Source organism: Polistes dominula, unplaced genomic scaffold, assembly GCF_049000335.1.
Source record: "Polistes dominula isolate Pdom_NZ unplaced genomic scaffold, Pdom_raw_medaka contig_28, whole genome shotgun sequence".
NCBI classification, from domain to species: Eukaryota; Metazoa; Arthropoda; class Insecta; order Hymenoptera; family Vespidae; genus Polistes; species Polistes dominula.
Window position 1 is genome coordinate 1,560,179 of NW_028300879.1, and position 26,129 is coordinate 1,586,307.

The window sequence follows — 26,129 nt, forward strand, 5'->3', positions numbered from 1 at the left end:
ATCTATGCTTTAAGGAAGTTTGTAATAGTTATACGAAAAAAAATGATCTTAATGTATCAATTGAAATTCCCGCATTTTTTTAATACTCTCAAATAAAGGAAGTAGATTCAGAATGAAGATACTTTATTATTTAAGTAGATGATATATTTTGTTAATTTATATCTCATAAATTAATATTTCATAATAGCATTACTATGTTCAATAATTATTAATATTTGAGAAAAGAAATATTTATACAATTAAATAGACAACAGTTGGTGTTTTGACCAGGCTTTTGTAAGAGAAAAAATATACCCAGGAAAAGTAAAATAACGTCCCACGTGGGGACTCGTTTAATTACAAGTTACGTTGTTTAGATATGCATTTATTCGTTTAATTTTTATTGCAGAACAATGGTACAAGTAAGTGCAAACTTTTGAACAAATTACATTAATGAATTTTTATTTCTTATTCCTAAATGAGTGCATTTTTCTGTCAGTTCTATTGGGAATTCTTTATTATTTTTTTTTTTTCACTGTCATCCATTAGTAAATAGGAAAGATGGCAGCAGATTATTGCGCTTTTTTCTCATATATTCGGAAGGCAGACATTTTTATAAAAACCAAGTGTTTACTATAATAATTCATACCGATAGTCTTGAAACATAGTACACATCATGGTTTTCTGAATGAAATTTTGCGCGGTTTTTATTTTTTAAGTGAAATATAGTGAATATTTAAATAAACATTCAGTGAAATTAAATTTTTCAATGTTGATTAATTTCGTAACATAAAACGTGGTGTCTTATAAATGCGAAAAAGTATTTATTAAAGTGTAAACAAACATATGTGAGATATGAATGTACGTTTCTTATCATAACAAAATATGTGTGTACGAATATACATATATATATATATATATATAAATATGTATATATATATATTTATGTATGTATATATATATATATATATATCTATACATATATGTATATATACATGTATATATAATATTTTGCAGTATAAAATTCTTTTTATTACTGATATTAGAAATATTATGTAAAAAGGATTATTTTAAATTATGTTTTTTTAATGTATTCATTTATGATACTATATATTAAATATTATAATATTAATTAAATGCTAATTTATATGTAATTATTAAATCAAATTAATTGTATTTGTAGGCAATTGATGAAATGGAACAAAGGGATCTCCCACAGGCTATTCGCTTGTTGGGGGAAATGAATGCTAATGTTCTGCAAGTAAACCAACTTGTAGATAATATGTTGGTGCGTGTAAAAAATGGAGAAATCTCAACGGACAAGGGTTTTAGTTTCTTAGAGATGAAGTATCACATGTTACTTTCCTATCTTATTAATTTAACTTACGTAGTCTTAAGAAAATGTTCAGGTGAACGTATCGAAGGTGACCCCTCTATTGATCGCCTTATTGAAATCAGGACAGTCCTAGAAAAAATCCGACCAATAGATAACAAGCTTAAATATCAAATAGATAAACTTGTTAAGACTGCAGTAACTGGTACCACTAATAGTAATGATCCCACTAATTTTAAAGCAGATCCTGATGCAATAATTGCTAAGATTGATAGTTTTGATGAAGAGTCGGATAGTGATCAAGAAGGTGATGAAGATGGTTTTAAATCATCTCAAACCAGAAAATCAAATATTTATGTGCCACCAAAACTTGCTGCCGTTCACTATGGTTTGTATTAAAATCTTTTAATAATGTATCATATGTTTGCCATCACTTCTATTATACCAAATCAATCTCTTATGTATCACTGTTTTATAGATGGAGATGAAACAGCAGCAGAAAAGATGCGTAAGGCTGGTGAAAGAGCCCGCAGACGTGCAGTCTCTGGTGCAGTATTAAGGGAATTAAAAGAAGAATACCTAGATGCACCGATAGAAGATGCACAAGGGTTAATTGAAAAACAAGCCAGTCTGGGGCGTGAAAATAAGCGAAAAATTGAATATGAAGAAAATTACATGACACGTTTACCTGTTACCAAACAAGAAAAACATAGACGCCGTCAGATGACAACTCTTGGTACTCTTGGTGATGAAATTACTAGTTTCGGAGAGACTTCATCTGTACCATCTAAAACAAGAAAAACTCAGAAAAAAGGAAAAGCTAAAAAAAGTAAAACTCTCTACCTTTTTTTTTTAATTATTTTAAATATAAGTATCTTTTAACATTGAAATGATATTATTGTTTATTTATAGGTTTTAAAAAGAAACGGCACCACTAAATCAGCTTTATAGTAACTTATAGAGCAGAATTTCATACAACATTAATTATTAAGGTAACGTGCAACAAAATTTACTTAACTTCTTCTTGACAACAGCAGATGCCACTAATACTCGTTTATTAAATAATGCTATAACTCATAACATCTAGTAATGAAAGACTACCATCGATGGTGAAGTGAAATAGCACGATGGTAATTTATTACTGTATAAGACATACTAATGGTCGTGTAATTAATACTTATAGTTAATACTGATTTTAACCTTTAACTGTTGTCTCTGAAATCAATTTTTATCTATGGAGTTGAAATATTCCATCAAAAAGAAGAAATAGTATATTGGTATGAAAGGAACAATTCTCCAATAATATATGTGGGGTATATACGAGCTTAATTTAATAAAACAAAGATTCTCATCATGTATATGGTTAAGAAACTAATGGATTTCGGCTCCAAGATTTAAAATTGTAAGTTAAGCATAAAAGTTGAAAGTAGGCAATGGGTCTGCTTTATTTTGAGATATTCTCCAGCTATAAATAATGGAATCAATAACATAGCAGGAAGAATGATATTGAATTAATTGTTAAATAAGCGTAAAAATCACAAGACATTCCGTGCAAAGTTACGAAATTCGTGTTTAACATGAAAAAAAAAAAAAAAAAAAAAAAATACTGTTTAGGAAATGCAAAAATTTTGCAACTTCTACGAATAATGATTCATTGTATGATATCGCATGTCTTAGGATTTTCTCGCTGTCTAGTGTAGTAAAGTAGTTACTAGTTTAACTATTAAATGTATGTTTCGTTTGTTTTTCCCCTGGTGAACTGTTGAGGCTATTACATCTTGATGTGAATCATATTTTATGTTAAGTTTTTTTTTGTTGCAATGTATTTATACATTGTAATTGTTATTTTAACTAAGAATTGATTTCATTAAGTGGTTAAACTTATATTAAAATATAATATAAGGATAACGTAATCGTGTCAAAATTCAAAATTGATATAGTAAATTTTTGTAGTACTGTTTAAGTTTGCAGTGTTTAATTTTTAAGGAGGGGGAACATGTTACGTCGAAGTACAAACTAATAAAGGAAGACTTAGAGCGAAAATCACTTCTGCAATAGTGAATAAGACCTGTACAATCAAATCGCGGGATATATTTAGCTCTTGCGCTTGAATAGGTTCCATTTTTTAAATATTACTAAATGAGATTACAGGGTGACTTTTTCATGTTAAAGGAGTATTATCTCCTGTAAAATAAAAGAAATGCAATATTGTGTAGATTTCTAACACAGTTCACGCTTGGGTATGAGTGTTCGTTGCTCATTCCTGCAGAAGTGGTCCGCATTACCTTTGAGAGTGTTAATTCGCCATATGCTAACCAAGAGCTCAACCATCCATAGATGTTATATTTTTTACAGAAGTGTTCATAGATTGAGCTATCTTGGTAAGGCATGATGTTACATGTGCCTCCTCTTTTCTAATCTGTGAAAATGATTAAAATGTGATAAATTATTCAAGAAATAATATGTAAAAAAAAAAAAACTAACAAAATAACACAATTGTTGGGCATTATTTACAAGTGCTAGCAAGCCTAATGTCAGCAGCCTTGTCGTATTTGGTAATGAAGTTGAAATACCGAATAGCGGAAAAATTTTGAGATAATTTGTGTTATAACACTTGCGTGTGAGCATGAATGATTGCAAGTGTATGTATAATGTTGCTCTACATTTTAAGGAAACAAAAGTATAAACGCAATTAGTTTCAAGATTTGTCCGTGATTTGGATTTTTCATACTCCATGCATAGACGATAATTTTCTAAGCACCCTTACAACTAAGAGATCTATGAGCCCAGAACAAATTTATAGTTACACAAGTCTGTTTCAATCAATCAACTATTTTCATATCACCACGGATTATATATATATATATATATATATATATATAATATATATATATATATATATTTACGCCGAAAGAAATATTATTTACAATAAAAATATGAACTGGGAGATTTGTAGTATATAGTATATAAACTCAATAAATTTTTGTTAAATAATAACAATATGATCGTCAATGTTTTGGGCTTGTAGTAAGAGAGTATGGGTGTAAAAAAGATATTCATATGAGACACATATCCGCACATAACATATAGCAGCAAGATAATAGGATTATATTGAATACACTACCTCAAATCAATAGAAATATGGAGTTACAGTAATGAAACTGTAACAGTTTCGTTTGCATAACTATGTCATTTTGTATTGTTTAAATATTTACTGTACTGAGATTTTTTTTTACTAGAATTCTTTAGATTGTTGTATTATATTTACTAAAAATATATAAAGTTTATTCTATTTGAAATAGAATCGTTTTCATATGCTTTTATATCTACATAGTAGATAGATATAATATGATTGATCAATGTACAGAAAGGCATAAGGAATGTAAACGTTACTGTAAACAGTGATTTTAAAGTAGTTCTTCAAATCCAACAATGCTGCCGAATACAAAAGAAACAAGATATCTTTGCAGCAGAGTCAAGATAGGAATAATTTATTGACTACATTCATAGTCTGAGAAAATATAATATGTTTCATTTATTGGTAAATTTTCTATTATTTATGTATTATGAAAATTCAACATGTAAGAGAGTTTACCTGTATATTACAAATGGTTATTATGAATGAATTATTATTATGGATTATAATACTACCATTACTACTATTACTGCAACTACTATTACTACTATTACTACTTCTACTACTAATAATAATAATATTACTATTATTATCAAACGATAATAATAGTAATTTATCATCCTCATCAACCTCATCATCATCATCATTATCATCATTATCATCATCATTTTCACCGTCACCACCACCATTACCACCACCATCATCATCATCATCGTCGTCGTCGTCGTCGTCGTCGTCATCATCATCATCATCATCATCATCATCATTGTTATCGTCATCGTCATCGTCATCGTCGTCGTCGTCATTGTCATCATTGTCATCATCACCGCCACTACAACCACCACAACTATCATCATCATCATTATCATTACTACAAGCACCCGCCATCACCATCATCGTCATCATCATCATCATCATCATCATCATCATTATCATCATTATCATCATCATCATCATCATCATCGTCGTTATCATTATCATCCCGTTTTCGCCTTTGTCGCGATAAAATCAAATCAAGTCATAAATCATCGCCATCATCAGTGGCATCAATATCATGATTATAATTATTATTACATTTTGAACAATATCAATATCATCATTACCATCGTTTTCATTATTATTATTATTATTATTATTATTTTTCTTTTTTTTTTTATTATTACTGTTCGTATTATTACGATCATCATGTAGAATGCTTCTTACAGACTGAATAAAATGTTTTCAATGTCATTTTATATGTTATTTTTTTTGTTTTTTATAGAAACACCTTCTATTGGAAAAAAAAATATATCCCAATTCTTATTCATGTATACATTCGAAAAATATTAAAAGTATCTACAATTTAATATGACGAATAAAAACAACAACTCGCAGAAAAAAAAATTAATGTAAAATATACTAAAATATTACAAGAGATTAACATATTTATTGACATGTTAATATCAATATATTATAAAATATATAAGTTATGTATACTATAATATTAACGCTATTTATATATATATAAATCATTTTTGTTATATTTTAATTTTTTATACATTTCTTTAATGTATCGAAATTCTATGTGAAATATAAGAAATTATGAAAATAATATTTTATTCCTGTATGTATGTATGATGTATATATATATGTATTAATTCATCCGGTAAGTTTTTAGTATAATATTGGTATGCCTTCGACAGTTGGCACTAACTTTTCGGTGGATGTCGACGACACGTCTTACCGATTTCTACGAACATACGATTTGCCCGTCGTTGATCCGTGGCACGAGAGAAAAGGTGGTAGGTGATCTACGATTAAAAAGTGTGAAACGTGTGAAGTTTAACAATGCTCGTTGTATATTTAAAAAACAATTTATTCCTCGTCAAATGTTAAATGTTATTCCACTCTTTCCATTTGACACATAGATGAAATTCCATCTTCCAACTTAACTCATTTTCTTCATGAAACTTGAATTTATGCTAAAAAGATTATAATCATTTTGAATAATTCAAGTAGATCTATATAGTAGTTACATTCATATAATTATAAAATAAGGGTTAAAGCTTTCTTTTTTCCTATCTCCCCTCTCTCCCTCTTCCCTCATTTGTCCCTTTCTCTTTCTGCCTTATCTCCTTTGTCGACTCTCTACCCCTCCCCACTCTTAATCCTAATGACCCGCCCCCACGATTTCTATGTTCTTTCCCTCTCTTTCTTTCTTACTCTCTCCCTCCCTCTCTCTCTCTCTCTCTCTCTCTCTCTCTCTCTATCGCGCGCGCGTTTGCATCGTTCTCTTTCTTTACTTCTGTATGCATGGCCTCACACATATGGTTGTAGCATAAATTATTTTTATCGTTACGTATACGTCTCTACGACTTACCCTATCTTCGAAAAGAGATAACATTTTATCGATGTTATATCATAATTATCGAAAAGCATGTAAACAATAATCGATGTTAACACATTTCACGATGTTTCTATTATTTTTTGTTTTGTTTTGTTTTTTTTTTGTTTTTTTTTTTTCTTTTAACATGTGTAATCGATAATTCCTAAAACTAAAAGCATTCTTCTCGCGTTCTTCTTTTTCACGGTTATTTTTAAATCGCGCGCGACGCAGAAGTGCGTCGTCTAGAGTCAACTACCGAGACTAGATCTCGAATGCCGCCTTCGCATAAACACAATTCATTTTTACATCTTATATGTCTCCTTTTCTCTTGTAAATATCAATATAATTTATTATATCTCATATAGTATTTTTTTCTTTTTTTTTTTCATCATTATTAGGTAATAAGTCAAATTATTTCTTTTTATCACAAATTTATACAAAATATTGTCAAGTTTTCATGAGTGTTAATCAGATTTATTTGTAAAGAAAAAAAAAAAAGAAGAAAAGACATTCGTTCTGATTTTGTTGTTGATTATTAATTTATTTATTTATAATTCTAATATAACGTGAATATGTCATTTAATTTAAATTAATTATTATTTTGTTTAAAGGTAATAAACAATGGCCACGACACAACTAAATAGGACACGAACAGTAAAAAAAATCGAAAAACCTCGGCCACTTAAACTTATTCATCGACATACGACCGTCGATGGACGGATCACGACAGGTATATATATATATATATATATATTTACTTCATATATAATTACTCAATATATTTTATATAATATATAATATAATTAGTCATTTTTTGTTTTTTATTAAAATGCAAAAGTTCTTAATTAATATTTGATATATAACTTTAATCTAATATTATTGTAATTTATATATTATAAGTACTATTTAAACAATAGTTTTATAAACTATAGTTCTATATCTATATAAAGAAAAAAATATTCATATAACAAAATCATAAGTATTCTATATATAGACATTTTATCACTTTGTTATTCATTGTAACTAATTATGTATTTGTTTAATAGTGGAGGACATAGTGTCCTTAATCGACAATGTTACGATGCAACTAACTAATGGCTTCCATGACCAAACGCTGCAAATGAATGTGGTTACAATGTGTAATCATTTGAAACTTTATGCACATCAACTAGAAGCTATTTACAAAGGTATATTATTTATGTTCTATTGAATTCCTAGTAATATTACATATTTAATATTATTATTTTCAAATATTATTAATTTGTATGAAATATTTGTTATGCTGAAAGTTTAACTACATATTTAAGTTGTTACTATTTCTTTGAATAATATGTTTGCATAATCAGATCAGCTGGACAGAGCTTTTGTCGCAATAAGGAATGGAAGTCAAGACGAGAGACTAGATCTGACGACTAGGGTTCACTTGTTGGAACTCATAGAACTGCGAGCTAAACAATGGCGTCACACAGACTCTATGGATGTATATTATACTCATAAATTATCACACCTTGATAATGTACTTGAATTTTTCTTTTTATTTTGAATAATATACCATATTTTTGTATTTATTAATTGAAATTATATATTTACAGACAGAAGGAACTCTAGAAACACTTGCAAATCCATTGGCTTCACCTTTGATGGTTGCTTCACCAACTGCTACTTCTATACTCGGTCCTGGTGATGTCATTAAAAATAGTGGGAAATTTGCTAAACCTACTCGGATTCCTGGTAAAAATTATTGCAAAGATGAAGTTGTTATACGCAACAGTGATTCTGGTAAAGGTAAATATAATTAATGATATTTTCATATTTTATAATTGACTATATAAATACTACACTATAGTATAGCTCATATACTTATGAGCATAATATAATACTACCCCTATTGAAAACAATGATTTTTTCTGGAGATATGCTTTTTCATATTTTTAATTTAATGAAAAACATTATATATTTATTTAGTTTAAATATCACAAGCTACCATATTTATTTTGTGCTTATTTTATTATAATTTTATATTAAATTTTTAATAAAGTAGTTGTGCAATTTAAATCATTTCGAGCGGTTTATATATATATACATATATGTTTGTTCCATCGATTTTAAAACTATGTACGTAAAAATACAGTGATGGGAATAAAAGGGCGTCGTGTTCACATGATCGAAGAACTGAGCCAGACGATCATCTCCTTCCAGCGAGGTAAAACAATGATCTGCGATTTGCTTATCAGCATTTTGCTCGTGCATCATCAAAATAATACTTGACGATTCAAATGATACCTAATTCCTTATCATATCCTAATATTCTAACATTTGTGAGTTTAATCACATGTTTTTTAGATTGCAATTATAAATAATTCAATTCTAATGTTTTACAACAAACAATTTGACAATTACTAATTTATTTTTAATTGCAAGCATACTACATGCATCATATACTAAGAATCATCGCAATTTTACAAATGATTATACGAAACAGACGTGACATATTTCTGATAATATTAGGAAATCCATGTAGCTGTATAATATTTTTGTTTTAATTTAGAGATTGTAAGGTTTTAATAGCTCTTATTTATATATCATTTATATAATATAAATTTTGTTTTAGATTTATTAAAAAGGTTATATAAAGTGATAATTTTAAGTATATAAATACATATATACATTATTTTATTGTAATATTAATTATTAATTTCAAGAGAACGTTATCAAGTGAGTTGCTAGTCAGGATTTGGCTACGAAGATGTTCAAATCGTTAATATACTGATTTGAAAGTAAAAAACTTCAGGTTATCTGAAAGTCATAAATATAAGATATATAAAAAGTTGAAACACATTCTGCAGAAGCTTAATTTGTTATTATTTCTTTATCCTTTAAAAAATCATCATGGCATGTGCCACTGTATGTTCAATGATGCAATATATAACTGTTATGCATTATGCCTGCAGCTTTTTAAATTATAATCATTGTAAGGTAAATATATTATTAATAAAAACTGAAAATAATAATCTAAAGAATAAAGTTACATACATAATGATATAATTACCACCACAAAAATGATTTCAAAATGTTGGATTATTATTTGAAATATTATCAAATTTTTACTACAATGCAATTATACATATAATATCTATAGATCCTAGTCAAACACACTACGTCATTTTTATTTCAGAAAATTAAATGATAAATTTCATGAAATTTTATTATACATTTGAGAAAAATTATTAAAACAATATTTAACATCAATAATTTGAATTGTGCTGTTGATTGAAGTTATATAATATGTTGTAATTATTACCATCTTGTAATTAACAATCTTATATAAATATATGTGTGATATACGTTTTTAATGAATAATATTAAACTGATCTCTCTCTCTCTCTCTCTCTCTCTTTTTCTAAGTATAATAACTATAATGTGTATGATGATATTGTATTAAATTATTTGTTTTGTTTTTCTTTTTGTAGTAAACCCTGGGGCTAAAGAACGACTTGTCCAAATAACTGGCACTTCCGAGGACAAGATACAGTAAATTGATATATTTTACTGTTATAACAAACTTTCTTTAAGTATTTATTTTTTATTGAATATCTTTTTGTTAAATAATATTAATTTACTTTTAGTTATGCGAAGGATTTAATAAAGGATACGATTCAACGAAATGCATCCCCGATACGATTGGAGCAAGGTGGAGGAGAAAAAGGAGGTATAGGAGGTTCAAGTTCTTCTTTAAATAGTAGTGCATCTGAAGAAAGTAATCGATTGCAGCAACATCAACAACAGAATTCTCGTTTGAGAAGTTCACTCCTTCATAGCTTCTCCACCAACGACGCCAGTATTGGCGAATATAAATATACAGTTACAGTCGACAATCAATCCCTTAAGATTACAGGAACAAATTTGGATCTTGTTAGGGTAAGAATTTGTACTATATAATATTTGTATTTTTTTTACAATTTTTCTATCTACATTTAAAATGATACTTCTTGTTTTATTCAGACTGCAAAATTAGTGTTGGATGAATACTTCTTAGGAGATTCTGAACAATTTGGAAGTGGAATAGAATATTTTACTTTTGATGATAAACCTATTTCTACTGATAATAATTTAGCACAAACGCCATTAACTCCAAGTAATGCCGTTTCATTAGGACGAGAATTAAGTATGGATAGTACAGCTACTTCGGAAAGTGAAGAAACATATAAATCACATCTTGTTACAGATATTCAATCATCTGATCAAGGTATTTAATTTTAATTATTTAATTATTTCTTCGAGAATTGTTATTAAGTTATAGTTCAATGATTTGAAATAAAATTTCAGATTCAAAAGTCAGAGAACTTACTTATGAGTTCTTGCTGCTATGCTCTACAGGTCCTTATGCAAAACGACCTCCTGCAGATTGGGCTCGTATACAAAAGGAATGCCCGAATATTGTTCGTAAGGTAGACGTCTGTGATAGTAATGCTAATCATCTAATGTGCTCCTTTTTTAATGCTAATAATCTATCTTGCAAGATGACTAATATTTAATATCTCAATACTCCTCTTCATGAATAGGGTGTTTTTTTCTTATAGATAAAAACAAAAGTCTAATTAACTATAAGATGAAAAATTAATCTTTTAGTTGTTTTGATCCAAATTTCCTATGTAGAATAATATGTAATATATATATATAATATATTATATATTATATTATCTACTATGATATGTTAGATACACATAAATTGATTAACATCATGAAAATGAATGCCAAAGTATAAAATTTAAGTTAACTTTCATAATCGTTGAATACAATTAGATCTCGTTATAAGACTTCTTTTTATTTTGTTAAAAGAATGTATGAATGCTCTTCCTCTATTATATACCTAGATTCTTTTAAAATTTGTTTATGAAGTTTCGGTATAAGACTAGCAATAATCTTCAAAAAATACTATGTCGCTATATAATATACATGTGTATGTCTTCTAGTCGTATAATATGAAAAAACTGAATATAATATTCAAATAAGTTATAGTAATGGAAGAGAAGTATTGTACGATGATAGTCTTATTACGTTTAACTGAAAATACAATACTCAAATATGTGATAACAGTTAGAGAATTTGAATTGTTCAAATGTTTTCTTCTTTAAGAAACTCTTCCTTATTTAATCTCTAAGCAGTCTTATAACGAGGTTAAATTTTAATTAAGGATATTATTTTTATTAACTTTGTTTAATTTTATTTGATTGTTATTGAGCTTATTGCTTTAACTACATTATAATGGAGTTTAACATTTTAACATTAATATATTTTAATTATGTTATTAATGTTCCAATTTATACTTCAGTTATATTTTGTTGAATTTCTGATTAATGCTTAGTTGTGTAATGTTAAAATAGTAAGTCATTACAAGACTGCTAAAAGTATTATTCGATTTAGTAAATAATTTTTAAGCTAGATTATTTGGCTTGGAGTTATGATAGACTTACGTGGCTAAATTACGACTGATTATAAAACAGTAAATATTTAACGTTTATGTTTTCTATGTTGTATTCAATGACGAATATTATTTCCTGAGATTATAAAATGTTATATTGTTTTTTTTTTCTTTCTATTGTATTTATTATTTAAATGCTATTTAAATAATAAAATTAAATACTTATATTAATTATAAATGATATTAAAAATGAAATGAATAATGTTGTGTGTAACTATATAAAACCTTAAATTTCCATAATAATAATAATTAAACTTAACAATGTGTAATAATTTTATATATAACAGTATTAAAATATATATTATATACTTGTAATCAAGTTATTATCATTGTTTCATGAATGAAAATGAAATGAACAATTAACACGTTGCCGCACATGTTTTTTTTTTTAATTTGACGATCGTGCTCAGAAATACATTTTGTTATTTTTTTTTTTTTCAATTGCTTATTAGACTGGCATATGAAATTGAGCATTTATCGTTTTTTCAATGAAAACTCTCGACAGCTGTAACCGTCATTTGTACATATCGCTACAAATCGGACGACTATAGCCGTCATTTACGGCAATGTGTTAAAAATACAGCTATACGAAAAGATCTTTTGGATAAATTCTCAAAATAGCATGATTACATTTGCGTTGGCAGCATAACATTTAGTAGATTTAAAGCATGCTGCTTTTAGCATCATTTACAGGTAAGAACATATTTGTTTTTTTATTCTATAATAATGTTTAAATATAATACCAATTTTCTTATTAATTTATGAAACGTTTACAGGCACCGATTCGCTGGTTCGAACCGGAGACATACAAAGCAAAAGTAGCGGCAGCTGGTATCATTGCAATATTACCTGCTGGTGAAGGAGAAACAGACCCTGAGTGAGATTATATTTTCAAATCATGCTTATATACATTGCACTTTAGAGAAAGAAAATCTTCCAATTAATTTATCTCGTGCCTTCTTACGAATGCATTGTGATAAAATTTATATGAATGATAATGGTAACAAAGAACAATTCTAAGTTACTTATTATACTTTTACAGTTGTACTAAAATATGTATTGTGATTTAATGGAAATTTGATCGTAAAAATTTTCATTAATCAATATTTCATTACAACGAAATCACGTAGATGTAGTTATACTAATAATAGTATGATGTTCTTATATACAAATGCAATTTTCAATCTTACAAAGCATTTATGCTTGGTACAGGATGTAGCCAGAAAACAAAATGCAAAGTTATATAAATAAACAAAAATTCACGATTTGTTGGTCATAATTAATATGACACGATTTAGGTAAATAATAAATATCCAATCTGATTTGAGTTGTCACCTATCTTATAATTAGTGATATTATTAAAAAAACAAACAAACAAAACAAAAACAAAAACTATTAATATGGACTGGCTGGGACCATGTCAAATTAAATACAATTGAAAATGAAATATAAAAGATATTACAAATAATTTCCAATGAAAAATATATCACGTGATTGTTTTTATATTCTTTGTTGTTTAATTTTTGCATTACTAAAGCTTGTTAACACGAATATTGCTATGATTATTATTTAATATAAGAAAAATATATATTGACAAAAGAAATATTCAATATGTAAATCCAAACATTATTTAACAAAATGTGTATAATAATGAGAAATGGCAATATTTCGTGTATTTATGTTATTTCTTTTCTTACTATTTATATATATATATATATATATATATATATATATATATATATATATATCTTGTTTATTGATAATATAATGGCAGTTTGTTAATTACAATGATGACATTACATGATTTACACATCGATTTTTTTTTTTTTTATTGTTGAATGAAATCGTGTTTGTAAGTGTTCTTCTTCTTCGTCTTCTTCTTCTGTTAACAAAATTCATATAAAAATGATATCGTGTAAATCATTGTTTTTTTTTTTTTTTAGGTAATCAAATGAAAAGTTACACGTTGCAATTTGTCTGTGAATAGAAAGTAGAGAAGATATCTTTGTTTCTGTGAATACATGTTTTCTTGCTATGTAAAGAAAGGATGACCATACAGAATAGTGATTTATCATAGTCTAGTCTATTTATCAAGTATAATGAAAAGTACGCGCGCGCAGAAACAGAGTTTATTGATAGAATAATTATTCTGCTCTGACACATCAACCAAAATGTTATAGTCATATAGATCTTATATTTTATAAACTAAAATGCTAATCCTAATTGCAGTACTGATTACGTCTCTCAACGTACTAAAATATTTTATTATGTCTGAAGTATTGCTGAAAAATTAGTATTAATACTATGATATTATGATATCAGAATGAAAATTATCTTTTTTTTTTTTTTTTCTTTTTTTCATTTTTTCTAATAAATATAGTAAATACATAAATATATATAGTGAGATAAATGAGAGAGAGTACCATTTTTATAGTACGCAATGTAATTGTTGTGCTGCATAGTAATTATAATGCTTTGTTTATAAGTTTTTACACTATTTAATATTTATTATAAATTTGATGCACTTATTTTAAATAAATTATTGTAAAAGAACATGATAAGAAACACATGTTAATTTAATTTAATTTAATTTAATTTTGACTAATTTTAACCATAATCATTATGATATTCTTCAATTATATTTTGAAATTGAATAATGAAATGATGAAATTTAAGTGAAAATGAATAATACATGTTTTTTACTGATTTTTTTTTTTTTTGTTTCTGTTACAAATAGAATTTCTATTACAGTGAGGAGAAATATTGAAAATATTCTATATTATTTGCAAATATAAAAACACAATACACATATGTATTTATTTTCCTTGATATATATTATGTATTCTTTTTGTTTTATTATTATACTGAATGAATTTAATTAATACAACCTATGCTTCTTTCAATACTGTAGTTTTTTTTTATTAGTTCAGTATTGTACAGAAATGATTGATAATGTTCAAAGGTTTACATTCAAGTCTTACACTTTCAATTTGTGCAGTACTCGACTGTATTTTGAATATCAATTGTATTCTTATGTTTTGTAAAAGTTAAAAATTTTATATTATATATTATAGTGTACATAGAATCGGAAATCTATACATTGATTGCATTTTATCATTTGTCCTGACAGTGTGTTCTCCTATATTGCAATTAGTTTTTTTTTTTTTTTTCCAACATCTATGATTAAGTATTGTAACATTATCTATATTCATATACAAATTAATCTAAAGAAATCTTTTAGTAGTCTGAAGTGTACATAAGCAGTCCCTCTCTCTATTTTCGTTTATTAATACTAAGTTAAAAAATATCCTTATACCAGATGATATTAAATATGAATTAACGCATAAATAATTATCATCTAAATATGCAATAAATGACAATACAAGAAATAACTATAGAAGAATGTACACACGATGTATTTTGAGAAACTGTTATGCATGACTTAACAGACTAATTAATACATAATTAATAACAAATAAATTGGCAGTTCTGTAAAGTCAGAATTGCTAATAGATAGTTACTTAAATTGTGAAAATATTTCCTATATATTTTAAGATATATATATTGACATATATTGCCATACTTCTTAAAATAGGAATTTTCAAAATTCATTGTTCCATTTATACCGCACATAATAATACAATTTTTCTATTGTAATCTGCTGCTTAGATAAATTATAAGTAACTAACGTTCCATTATTTTGTTCAAAGTGAAATCATATTTTGAAATAACTAATCTATATCAATTTAATAAATAAGAAGTTCTTTTTATAAAAAAAAAAAAAAAAAAGAAGAAGAAGAAGAAATTAAAGAATAGTCTTTTACAATGATAATTACTTGAGTCCCATATTATCTGTTATTTAGATATCAACATCTACAAAGTTTAAATTATAGAATTCTCATAATAATACAAATAAGTATGAAAACATGATGTTTTACAATATAATCTTTTAAAATATCAGTGACACACGCATGCTACATTTATGTATATGTAAATGCACAAAGTGTCACATAACTATATATTATGTCACGTGAAAATAATAACACTCTTCCAACGTTAAATACTAAAACTTAATTTTATCAATGGGCTGTGAATTATAAATAATTTTTTCATGCATTGCAGTCAATGTATTTTCTAGAATCATTGTCACCATTGTGCATAATGTTATCACGTATACAAATGATGTCAAAAATTAATTATACAGGCATACAGTATGTTCACATTTATAATAATCTACATGGTATTTGTTTTTATTTTTTTTTTGTTGTTTGCTCTTTTTTTTATAAAACATAGATCGCAAAAGCGATAATTTTATTTAAATATATCGCCATATCAATAGTTCTTTAAGAGATTATTATGCAAATTGAGTTTGTGTAGAGTAATAATATTGCATTTAAAATGATATAATTTATATACCAAAAAAAACGTTTAGCTTGTTTTTACTAAGATCTATTTTTTTTCTTGTTTTTTTTTTTTTTTTTTAATTTATGATGAAAAAAATGTAAATGATTTGAAATGACAATATATGTACAAAAATATTAAATGAGAAAAAAAAAAAAAAAAAAAAAAAGAAAGAAATAAAAATTGTCTATTTGATAGCTGTGAATTTTTACATAAATTTGAGATGCTCTTAATTAATTTGCGGCTGTCAACATTTTCGATAATATTCTATTTACAGTGGTACAGCCCATACATAAAATATTTATCTAAACTTAGAGGTTTACAAAAAAAAAGAAAAAACCATTATTTTATAAAAGCGTCCGAAATATCCTCTAAATTTAGACTTTGCACAAATTTGATATTTGTCCTAACTCACACACGTATAAGAAATTGCCTAATATATCTTACTTTTTTTTTTTTTATTATTAATTATCAAACTATTCACTTTTTTTTTCCTTGATTATTTACGATTCTAATTGAACGCTATTATTACGCAGATATACAATGATCGCTAAAATTTTTATGCATGATTGCCAGGCGATCGATTCGATCCCATTAATAATTATTAATTATATATAATATATATACTGAATATATCAAGTCTCCTTACTACAAATTTTAATATTCTATATAAAACGTATCCAGCTGTTCTTATATTTATTCATGTAAATACAAAAAATTATATCGTTCTTGTATTTCCCTAATAAGACAGAAATTCACTATATACTCTTAACGAAAAATATGTTATTACGTAAAAGCAGTTTTTTTATGGGGTTAAAAGATATAGTCTGGTCCAGCCATATCTATCGCCCATCTAAACTTATCCCTTTGAGTTTTATTATAGATTTTTTCAATTGGGACATTATGCTTCTTGCACCTAAATAAAAAAAATAATCATCTTATAATAATATTTTCTTTTTTTAATATCCCATTTGCATATATCACTGTATAGTTCTAATACTTACCATGCGACAGAAATTCTTGGATCTAAATAATTAAGTTTGGAGGTTCCTAATGCAATCTCTTTATTTTCTTCTCTATCGGTTGCTTGAACCTCTAATTTTGTCAATTGTTCCTTCAAACGGTCTAGTGCTTTCTTCTTCTTTTCGTAGACACTATAGAAAAAAAATATAACATTTAATAAATAATATTTACCATTGATGCGTTTACAAAATATATATATTTAAAAGAAAATATTATAATCTAAATGTTTACGTACACTTTTTCTTTAATTGAGCCGTGTTTCGCATCACGTTTTGCATCTTTTACTTGTAATTCTGCTTCAGTTATTGCTTCTTTTTTAGCCTCTATTTTAGCTTTTAAATTTTCCATAGATTTTGCATGAGTTTTTGGCACAGAACGTTGATGGTTACATAATATAGCTACTGCTCTATTAGCTCTATTATATGCCAAGATTTTTTCAGCCTCCGTGTCATCAGGATTAGTCAGCTTATCTAACTGCTGTTGCAATGTCCACGATGCATTGTATGTCCTAAATACCTTAGCTGTCAGACCTTCCATTAATTCATTCAAATGTTTATTCATAACTGTAGTGTTAAGTCGATCAAATAAATCATCATTGGGAGATTTATTTTCCATGAATAGTTGCAAATTTTTAAAGACACGTTTCTCTACTGGCACTTCGTTATAATATCTTATAGAATCTTTACCTAAAATTAAATGGAATAAAGATGTACAGAATTATTACATATTAATAATACTTTGAAAAAAATATCATTATTAGAAAAATGTGTCTTACCTAAGAAATCAAATACAACTACATATTCTTTTCCATCTTTCTGTTCATGCAATGTGATATGTTCAACACGCAAAGAACAACAACCTACAGTGTCTGCTTGATCTTCATCTTTCTCATTACCAGCTCTAAGTGCTAACTTATCAATAAAATATAACGCTACAGCTCTTTGTCTAATGCGCATTTCTTTACTTTTCCAGTCTTCTCTATACTCATTACGGATTTTATCAATTGATGCAGCTAATTTTCTAGCAGTTTCATATTTTTGCCAATCTTTTTCTCCCTTTAACTTACTCGAAGGATTAAGCATAACGTATTTAACTTGTCCTTGAATATTTTCTGTCCAAGAAGCTAACCAAGTTACATTTGGATCGTGTCTAATTTCCTTCCACTTATGCCCACTGGGTGGTTTTGGAATATTAGAATCTTTTGAACAATTAATGAGAACATCCTCAGGCAAAACCCTCTTTTTCAATTTTCCCATTTTTGGATGTTCTCCTCGACCTCTAAAAAGTCCTGGAGGTTCTATTTTAAAATTACCTATTTTTTCTTTATGACCATCAATAACACAAAATCCATATTCTTTTTGAATCTCTTCGTTTTGCTCCTTTATCTTTTTCTTTTCTTCTTTTGACATTGCTTTCCTTTCTTCACTCTTTTGAACAAAATATGCATGCATTTCTTTAAAATTACACTTGCTCAAGTCAACTATTTTATTTCTTTCTGATTCTGTCATTACTTCTCGCCAATCATGAAAGAAATTAGTATTAAATGCTTCTTTAGTCGTGTAATCATGATCTAACATTCGTGCATAAAAGGTTGCTACTTCTTCTGCACCTTCGCTCAATTTCATCTCTTTACCGTTATAATAAAATTTAATATTAGGAGGAAGTGGTTCATACGGTGGTGCAAAAACTGGTCCTTTATGTTCTAAGAAAGTCCACTTGGTTCCATCGTTCTTCTTTTCTTCTTCCCACCTGAAATAATGATTTATTATTATTATTATTTCATTTTATAAGTGAAGTCATAAACAGACATTTATGTTTGAGTAGGTTTAATTTACTTTAAAGTAACATAACCTTAAAAGAGATCGAAAATGAAAATATCGAGAGTTTATATAATGGCGATTATAATTAAATGAAACTTCTACAGAAAACAGCACCATTATGTTAATAAGACGTTTCATTTTTAATTAAACTAGTTTGATCATCATTTCTTCGTTAACTAAAACTGATTTTCACAAATTCGACGCACGTTAGAAATATAACAAAAAGAGGTTAGGTGATCACATGACCATAGGCCAAGAACTGAACCAATCAAATTCAAGAAGATGGATGTATCATATATCTTACCATTTCCAAACATCTTGCTCTTCCTCTTGCTTTTTCTTTCTGGGACTAGTTGTTTCACTTTTTATACTTTTGTTATTACTTTTCTTCTTTGGCTTCTATAACATAAAAATAAAAACATATACATAAAATAAGTACACAATATTTATAAGTAGATACTATTGAAAAAAGAATTTCCAAAATAATTTACCTCGTCTACTTCAGATTCTTCTTCATCATGTTTCCGTTTCTTTTTCTTTATTTTGGAACCAGTTTTCTTGGCCTTTTTACGAGCAGAAAGTGGAAGTTCTTCTTCATCATCCGATTCAATTTTTCTTTTAACATTTGGTGTTGACGTAAATCTTGCGCACTATATACAAATAATAAATAATGATACTTATATGTTTACAATATAATAGAAAATAAAATGTTGATAAATAGTTTATATTTTTATAATATTTTTATAAAAATATATTTACCAATGGCAAATCCTCCTCCGATTCTTCTTCAGTTTTAAGAGTTGTATTATGAAGATCTGAAAGTCTTGTGTCAGTGGTTGAATCCATGCTAGCTTCATCTTTAACAGGCTCTTCTTCATCTTCTTCTTCTTTAATGAAAAGATGTGGTTCTTCACCACTATCATCATCATCTTCATCTTGCTCTATTTGCGATATTGGTTCCTGTACATGTTAATATATGCAATATGTTAATAAAATGTAAAAAGGAATATATAAAACAAAAAACAAAAAATAAATAAAAACAAATCCCATTATACCTCTTTTATGTCTGGTTTGATATCGTGGTTGTATCGAAAACTTTCACTTGTAAGATGATTGACTTTTATTTCTACATCTTTCGTCGTTTTTACTTCATCCTTTTCTTTTTCCTTTTTATCTTTTTCTTCTCGATGTTTAGCTGTAAATTTTTGTAAATATTATAAACGAATAGAAAACATTAATCAATGAATTATCTTTTTTTTTCTAGGATAATAATATAACAACTTACATTTTTCTTTATCATGCCTATGACGATCCTTATCTTTTTCATGACGATGTTTATCCTTACTAGATGAACTATGTTTATCTTTTTCTCTATCGGAGGAACGATGTTTCTCTTTGTCTCCAGAATGAGAAGTGGAATGTCTATCCTTATCTTTTTCTGATGATGAATGTTTTTTATCCTTTGAAGAATCTTTCTCTTTGTCCTTATCACGAGAATTTGAACTCACTGAATTATGCCTATGCTTATCCTTTTCTTTACTCCTTGAACTTTCTTTATCCTTATTGGAACTTTCCTTATCCTTGGAACCACTGTGATATCTAAAAAAAAAATAGAGTAATGAGAGAAATTAGAAATGATTTGTTTTCTTTTTTTTTTACAGATTGTTAAGTTTGAAAATATATGAAGAATTTGTCTTTATTTTGTTTCTCAATACCTGTCTTTTTCCTTTGAACTGGAACTAGATTTATGATGATGCTCTTTATCTTTACTTCTGTCTTTTTCTTTATCCTTACTAGATGATGATCCACTATGCTTATGATCTTTGTCTTTACTCGTTGACGACGAACTACTCTTCTTTTCTCTATCTTTATCCTTGCTGCTGCTGCTACTCTCATGTTTATCCTTGTCTTTGGAGGAACTAGAACTATGTTTGTGTCTGTCTTTATCCTTGTCTCTGTGTTCGCTTTTGTGACTCTTTTCTTTTTCCTTACTTCGGTCTTTATCTCTATGTTCAGACTTATGAGATCGCTCCTTTTCTTTATCTTTATGTTCGGATTTATGTTCCTTTTTTCTATCAAATCCATTAGACATGCCATTCAAATGAGCATCTAAACAAAAAATATCCATTTTGTTATACATTATACTATTCAGGTTGTATTTATATAATTGTAACACACATAACCAAAATTATAAACATAACAAATCATATTTATATGAATAATAATTTAATTCTTTGTGTGTGTGTGTGTTTTTTTAAATATAAATTCTATAATCAATAACTATTTTAAATAATATTCAAATGTAATCAATGAGAGAAACGAATTTCGTACTTATATTATTTAATTACTTTTTAGATTTGATATTTTCTTCTTTTTGTATAATATAAATTTAGGTTTACTGATCGTCATAGTAAATCTAATACAACTTATGTGTGTTTATGTATTGTCATCAAAAAGAAAAGAAATAACTAAACAAATATCATTAATATAATATACAATTAAATTTTGTAATACAGATTAAATTGGAATATAGTTTTTTCTCATAACTTTAATTTTTGTATTAATCCTTTGTAATGAAATAGAACATAAGTAATTTTCTATAGATTACACATATTATATAGTGTAGCAACTAGATATTGCCAATTATGTGTGATCATATGCGTACACTACTATACACGGTGTACATAAATACGCAATCGAGACTTTCATTTTTGATCATATTCAATTTCTTTCATAGAATGCAAGACTTGTTCAACTCGTTAAGTTTAAAAGACTACTCTCAATAATTAATAAAATGTAATATAGGAAAAAAAAATAATAAGAATAAAACAGTAAACTGATAAAAGAAAGAAACAAAAAAAAAATGAAGTTCATATTTATGGTATAAAAATGATAAGTTTTGGAATGCTTTCTCAGAATGAAAACACGTGTCCGAGCGCTTAGGTCATTGGCAGAATAAGTTGTACTATTCTCTTCTCATAGCATTGGAACTAGTTTGTTTGCATTCTTAATCGACTGGATTTCATGATTTTTCGTATTTAAGATTACACGTATCACATCTGAAAATAAATTAACTCACCATTATGATTACCCACAACGCTGTTTTCCTTCGACCGTTTTTCCTGAAAGAAAAGAACAAAAAATCTTATTTTTCCATTATCAAAGTAAAATTATACACGAAGATCATTAAAACAAAAATATATTTATCGTAGGAAAAATGCATATAAATGGTCATTGATATTAACGTCTGGACGGATTGCTCGTTCATGATAAAGTTGGACTTAGTCGCAGACGCCATTTTGGGACTTAGAAAATTTTCGCGTCCATCCTCGATAGGTATTACCAAGAGAAAAGTACCGTTAAACGAAGACTAATTGAGAAACTATACACATACATTTGATCATTTGTTTTAGAATATACAAAATTACTACTTACTAAATTGGAATTAGCTTCCGATATCGGTTGCTCGAGCTCCATGTCTGCCCGTATCGAAACACACGGCTGATAGACTCTGGCAGCAAGAGAGCTTACAAGAATGAGAAGAGCACCGGGAACACACTCACACAGAGTACTGACTCAGCTATAACTATACTCTTCGTGCGTAACTGTCTACTACAGAGTCCCCACTAGATAGAGAAGCGAGACACTGCAACGGCAAAGTATCTGAAATGCGTTACTGCGCATGCCCCTACCTGACTCCGCCCCTTCGATCCTCGGTGTGACCGTTCATCAGATGATTTTTTCTATTTACTACTTTTCTTTCTAACACGCGTAAATATATATATATATATATATATGTGTATGTATATGTGTAGGTGTATATATATGTATATTTATATGCTACCTTTGCTCTTTCTTCCGTTATGTTTTCTATTTATTTAATAAGTTAGGTTAGAATTATTCTATATGCTTATAATTTACATTTAATTATCGCTGATATCAAGGTTTAATCATATTTTCAATATTTTTCTTTGTGTTATTTTCTTTCATCGAATGCAAGAAAATTTAATGTCAGTAAATAGATAAAGGATTTTAAGTATGACTACGTGAAAGGATTGTGAAAATATTTCGAAGATATAATTTTCATATTTTTTCAAAGACGCATTTAATATTGAAGTCATTACTCATTTCTAGCTACAAAAATTTATAGTGAGATATACAATGGAATTTTTACCTATTACATTTTTATCAATATAACAAGAAATTTGTAAATATTTAAACAATTATTATACGAATAACGAAATTAAACTATTATTACTATGTATCATGTTATATATTTTTGTCTTAACTTTATTAAAGGAAATATTATTGAAAATCTCTTTAATTAAAGATTAAATCTCTGATTAGATATACATTTTTCTATGATAACAAAATAATTTATATTACATTGAATCATTAGTAATTCATATTATTGTTAGCTGTAATAATGTCATTTTAATTATTTTCATTGGGAAATAAAAAATTTGTTTTGTAGCTTTATTTATTCTGCTTTATAATGACTTCGTGATTGTTTTCATCTTCTTATCCCCATTCTAGTCTATTTCTTTTTTTTGAAATGCAAATACTGCATAAAGTGCTGTAAACAAAATTTATCCAGTTTATTGAAAGTTCGCAAGTATAAAGAAATACATAAAAAAAATATATATATATTTTATTAATAAAGCATACATTTCTTTAACTTACATATGACTTCCCATTCTGGTTGAGACAATGTACCAATTTTACGATGGCCTGGTTGATTTTGCATATGACTTATAGCATGTTGATAATCCTGAGAAGGTTTACCTAATAATGGACTTTCATAATACGGAGGATAAGTTTCCATAGCTTGCATTTTATACAGCAAAGATTTACCTTCGTTCTTCATACGTTCATAATAAGTTTCAAATCTGTATTATACATAAGAATATATATTTATATTAAACAAATAATTTTATGATTAGTTTGATGTTTGTAATAATTGTATTTACCTTTCAAACATTACTAATTCGAGACCAAATTTAGAAGCTAATTTGCACAGCGTAGGAAGATGAACCAAAAATTCTGGGCAATTAACTACGCCTTCAAGATGAAAATTATATTTAGTACCAAAAAGAGGTGGATTTGTCTTATCTTTACATATAAATTCTACGCTATAAATATCATTTCCAAACTTGTTACCATCACACTTTTGCCATCTAGAACTAATAATCAAATTTTACAAATTAATTTATTGAATATACTATTTTAACCCTTAGCCTACGAACAAAATATATTTATTTATTAAGACTTAGGTATTAAACAATACTAAATATGTACATACGCTAAGTCATAAGCATCTGGTATAGTTCCAATAAAATAACCACCTGGTCTTAAACATTCACTTGCATTTCGTAGCATACATTCTGCTTGCGTTAGTGATTCAAAACTATAATGAAATGCAAATTGACAGCTCACAAGATCGAATTGTATAGTAACATCCTTGTATTTTTCTCTTAGGCGTACCTAAAACTCGCTTTTATAACCAATCCCATTGACAAAATTACAATGTAGAACATCAAATGTTGGAAACATTAACACTTTTTTTATATTATAAATACTTTTTTTTTTTTGTAAACGAAGTACAAGCAGTTTCCAAAATTGTAATAACTAAATACCTTTGTACAGTCGGCGGCAATAAATTCAGCAGTAAAAATAGGTGTAAATCCCCTTACTTTGGAACTTTTGTTTACAATATCATTATATCGATTTTTACATTGTTCAATAGATACTTCAGCTATATCGGCACATACTAAGTGTCTAATCTCTTTCTTTTTCCATTTTAGAAGATCTCCACCTTTACCACAACACATATCAAGTACCTTTAAGGGGCTGTTACGATTTTTGTTCTGTTTTATTTTATTTACATATTCATCTGTAAAAAATAAAAATAAATATATACATTAATAGAACAAAAATTACATTTAAATTATAATCATATTAAAAAATTCAAAAAACAAATACTTGCCTATAAGCATACTTTTGATCCAATTATTAAAGTTTCTCATGTAAACAATGCGACTTTGATCCCTTTGAGAAAGACACTTTTCTTCCATTGTATTGTAATGTTCAGCAACTAAAATAGTATTGTCTGTTTTCTCATTATTAGAAATGTTATGGTGATTTCTGCTGCTTCCAATAGATAAGTCTGATGGATTGCTTGAATACTATATATGTAATATGTAATATTGAGGTTAATAGAAAGTTTATTAATCAACTGTTATTTATGTTTAAAGGAAACTTACATATGATGCATCTTGTCCTGTATCAGTTTTTAATTTATTTTTTTCTAGCAAATTATTCTCCGTTTCCTCCATTCTGGACATTTGAGAACAAAGTAAAGTAATATATATATATATATATATTTATATATTTATATATATATATATATTATTGAAATATATTTGTATGTATAAAAAACGTTTATAGTTTTACAATAATATTATAATTATACTCGAAATGATATTAAACAGATCATGATTACATTCCAGAATAAAACGATAACAAATCTTTCGTTAATAATTACACAGATGCCAATACTTATAGTCGAAGTTCATTACTATTAAATAGAT

At 27.1% G+C, this 26,129-nt stretch overlaps 4 protein-coding genes across 9 annotated transcripts; 2 read left to right on the plus strand and 2 right to left on the minus strand.

Annotated features, from left to right (window-relative positions):
- Positions 1-243: 243 nt before the first annotated feature.
- Positions 244-7,537, plus strand: LOC107065109 (neuroguidin-A). Of its 3 annotated transcripts, none has more exons than XM_089174625.1 (5): positions 244-401; positions 1,163-1,700; positions 1,791-2,141; positions 2,225-2,304; positions 7,425-7,537. In XM_089174625.1, the coding sequence occupies exons 1-4, from the start codon at positions 393-395 to the stop codon at positions 2,248-2,250; spliced, it is 924 nt and encodes a 307-aa protein (XP_089030751.1). In that variant the 5' UTR covers positions 244-392; the 3' UTR covers positions 2,251-2,304; positions 7,425-7,537. The 3 variants fall into 3 exon arrangements, with proteins under 3 accessions (XP_089030751.1, XP_089030748.1, XP_015173962.1); XM_089174622.1 differs by lacking the exon at positions 7,425-7,537 and adding an exon at positions 5,710-5,943; XM_015318476.2 differs by lacking the exons at positions 244-401; positions 7,425-7,537 and adding exons at positions 432-840; positions 5,710-5,943.
- mxt (Eukaryotic translation initiation factor mextil) lies at positions 7,425-24,115 on the plus strand. Of its 4 annotated transcripts, XR_016177304.1 has the most exons (12): positions 7,425-7,543; positions 7,860-8,000; positions 8,160-8,329; positions 8,406-8,598; positions 8,945-9,016; positions 10,284-10,344; positions 10,440-10,731; positions 10,816-11,059; positions 11,140-11,261; positions 13,072-13,172; positions 22,752-22,875; positions 22,953-24,115. XR_016177304.1 is itself a non-coding variant. In XM_089174606.1 (11 exons), exons 1-11 carry the CDS (start codon positions 7,435-7,437, stop codon positions 22,975-22,977), a joined length of 1,530 nt encoding a protein of 509 aa, XP_089030732.1. In that variant the 5' UTR covers positions 7,425-7,434; the 3' UTR covers positions 22,978-24,115. The 4 variants fall into 4 exon arrangements, 3 of the variants coding, with proteins under 3 accessions (XP_089030732.1, XP_015173957.1, XP_015173956.1); XM_089174606.1 differs by lacking the exon at positions 22,752-22,875; XM_015318471.2 differs by lacking the exons at positions 22,752-22,875; positions 22,953-24,115 and adding an exon at positions 14,239-14,670.
- Top1 (DNA topoisomerase 1) lies at positions 15,436-23,109 on the minus strand. Its single transcript, XM_015318464.2, has 12 exons — positions 22,975-23,109; positions 22,619-22,661; positions 21,255-21,648; positions 20,825-21,138; positions 20,595-20,734; positions 20,299-20,499; positions 20,031-20,189; positions 19,844-19,938; positions 18,495-19,468; positions 17,955-18,405; positions 17,701-17,850; positions 15,436-17,612 (listed from the first exon to the last, which is right to left on the minus strand). The coding sequence occupies exons 1-12, from the start codon at positions 23,014-23,016 to the stop codon at positions 17,510-17,512; spliced, it is 3,066 nt and encodes a 1,021-aa protein (XP_015173950.1). The 5' UTR covers positions 23,017-23,109; the 3' UTR covers positions 15,436-17,509.
- On the minus strand, positions 23,620-26,104 carry Rnmt (RNA guanine-7 methyltransferase). Its single transcript, XM_015318462.2, has 7 exons — positions 25,803-26,104; positions 25,526-25,724; positions 25,176-25,432; positions 24,842-25,023; positions 24,510-24,722; positions 24,223-24,428; positions 23,620-24,115 (listed from the first exon to the last, which is right to left on the minus strand). The coding sequence occupies exons 1-7, from the start codon at positions 25,881-25,883 to the stop codon at positions 24,072-24,074; spliced, it is 1,182 nt and encodes a 393-aa protein (XP_015173948.1). The 5' UTR covers positions 25,884-26,104; the 3' UTR covers positions 23,620-24,071.
- Between the last annotated feature and the right edge of the window lie 25 nt (positions 26,105-26,129).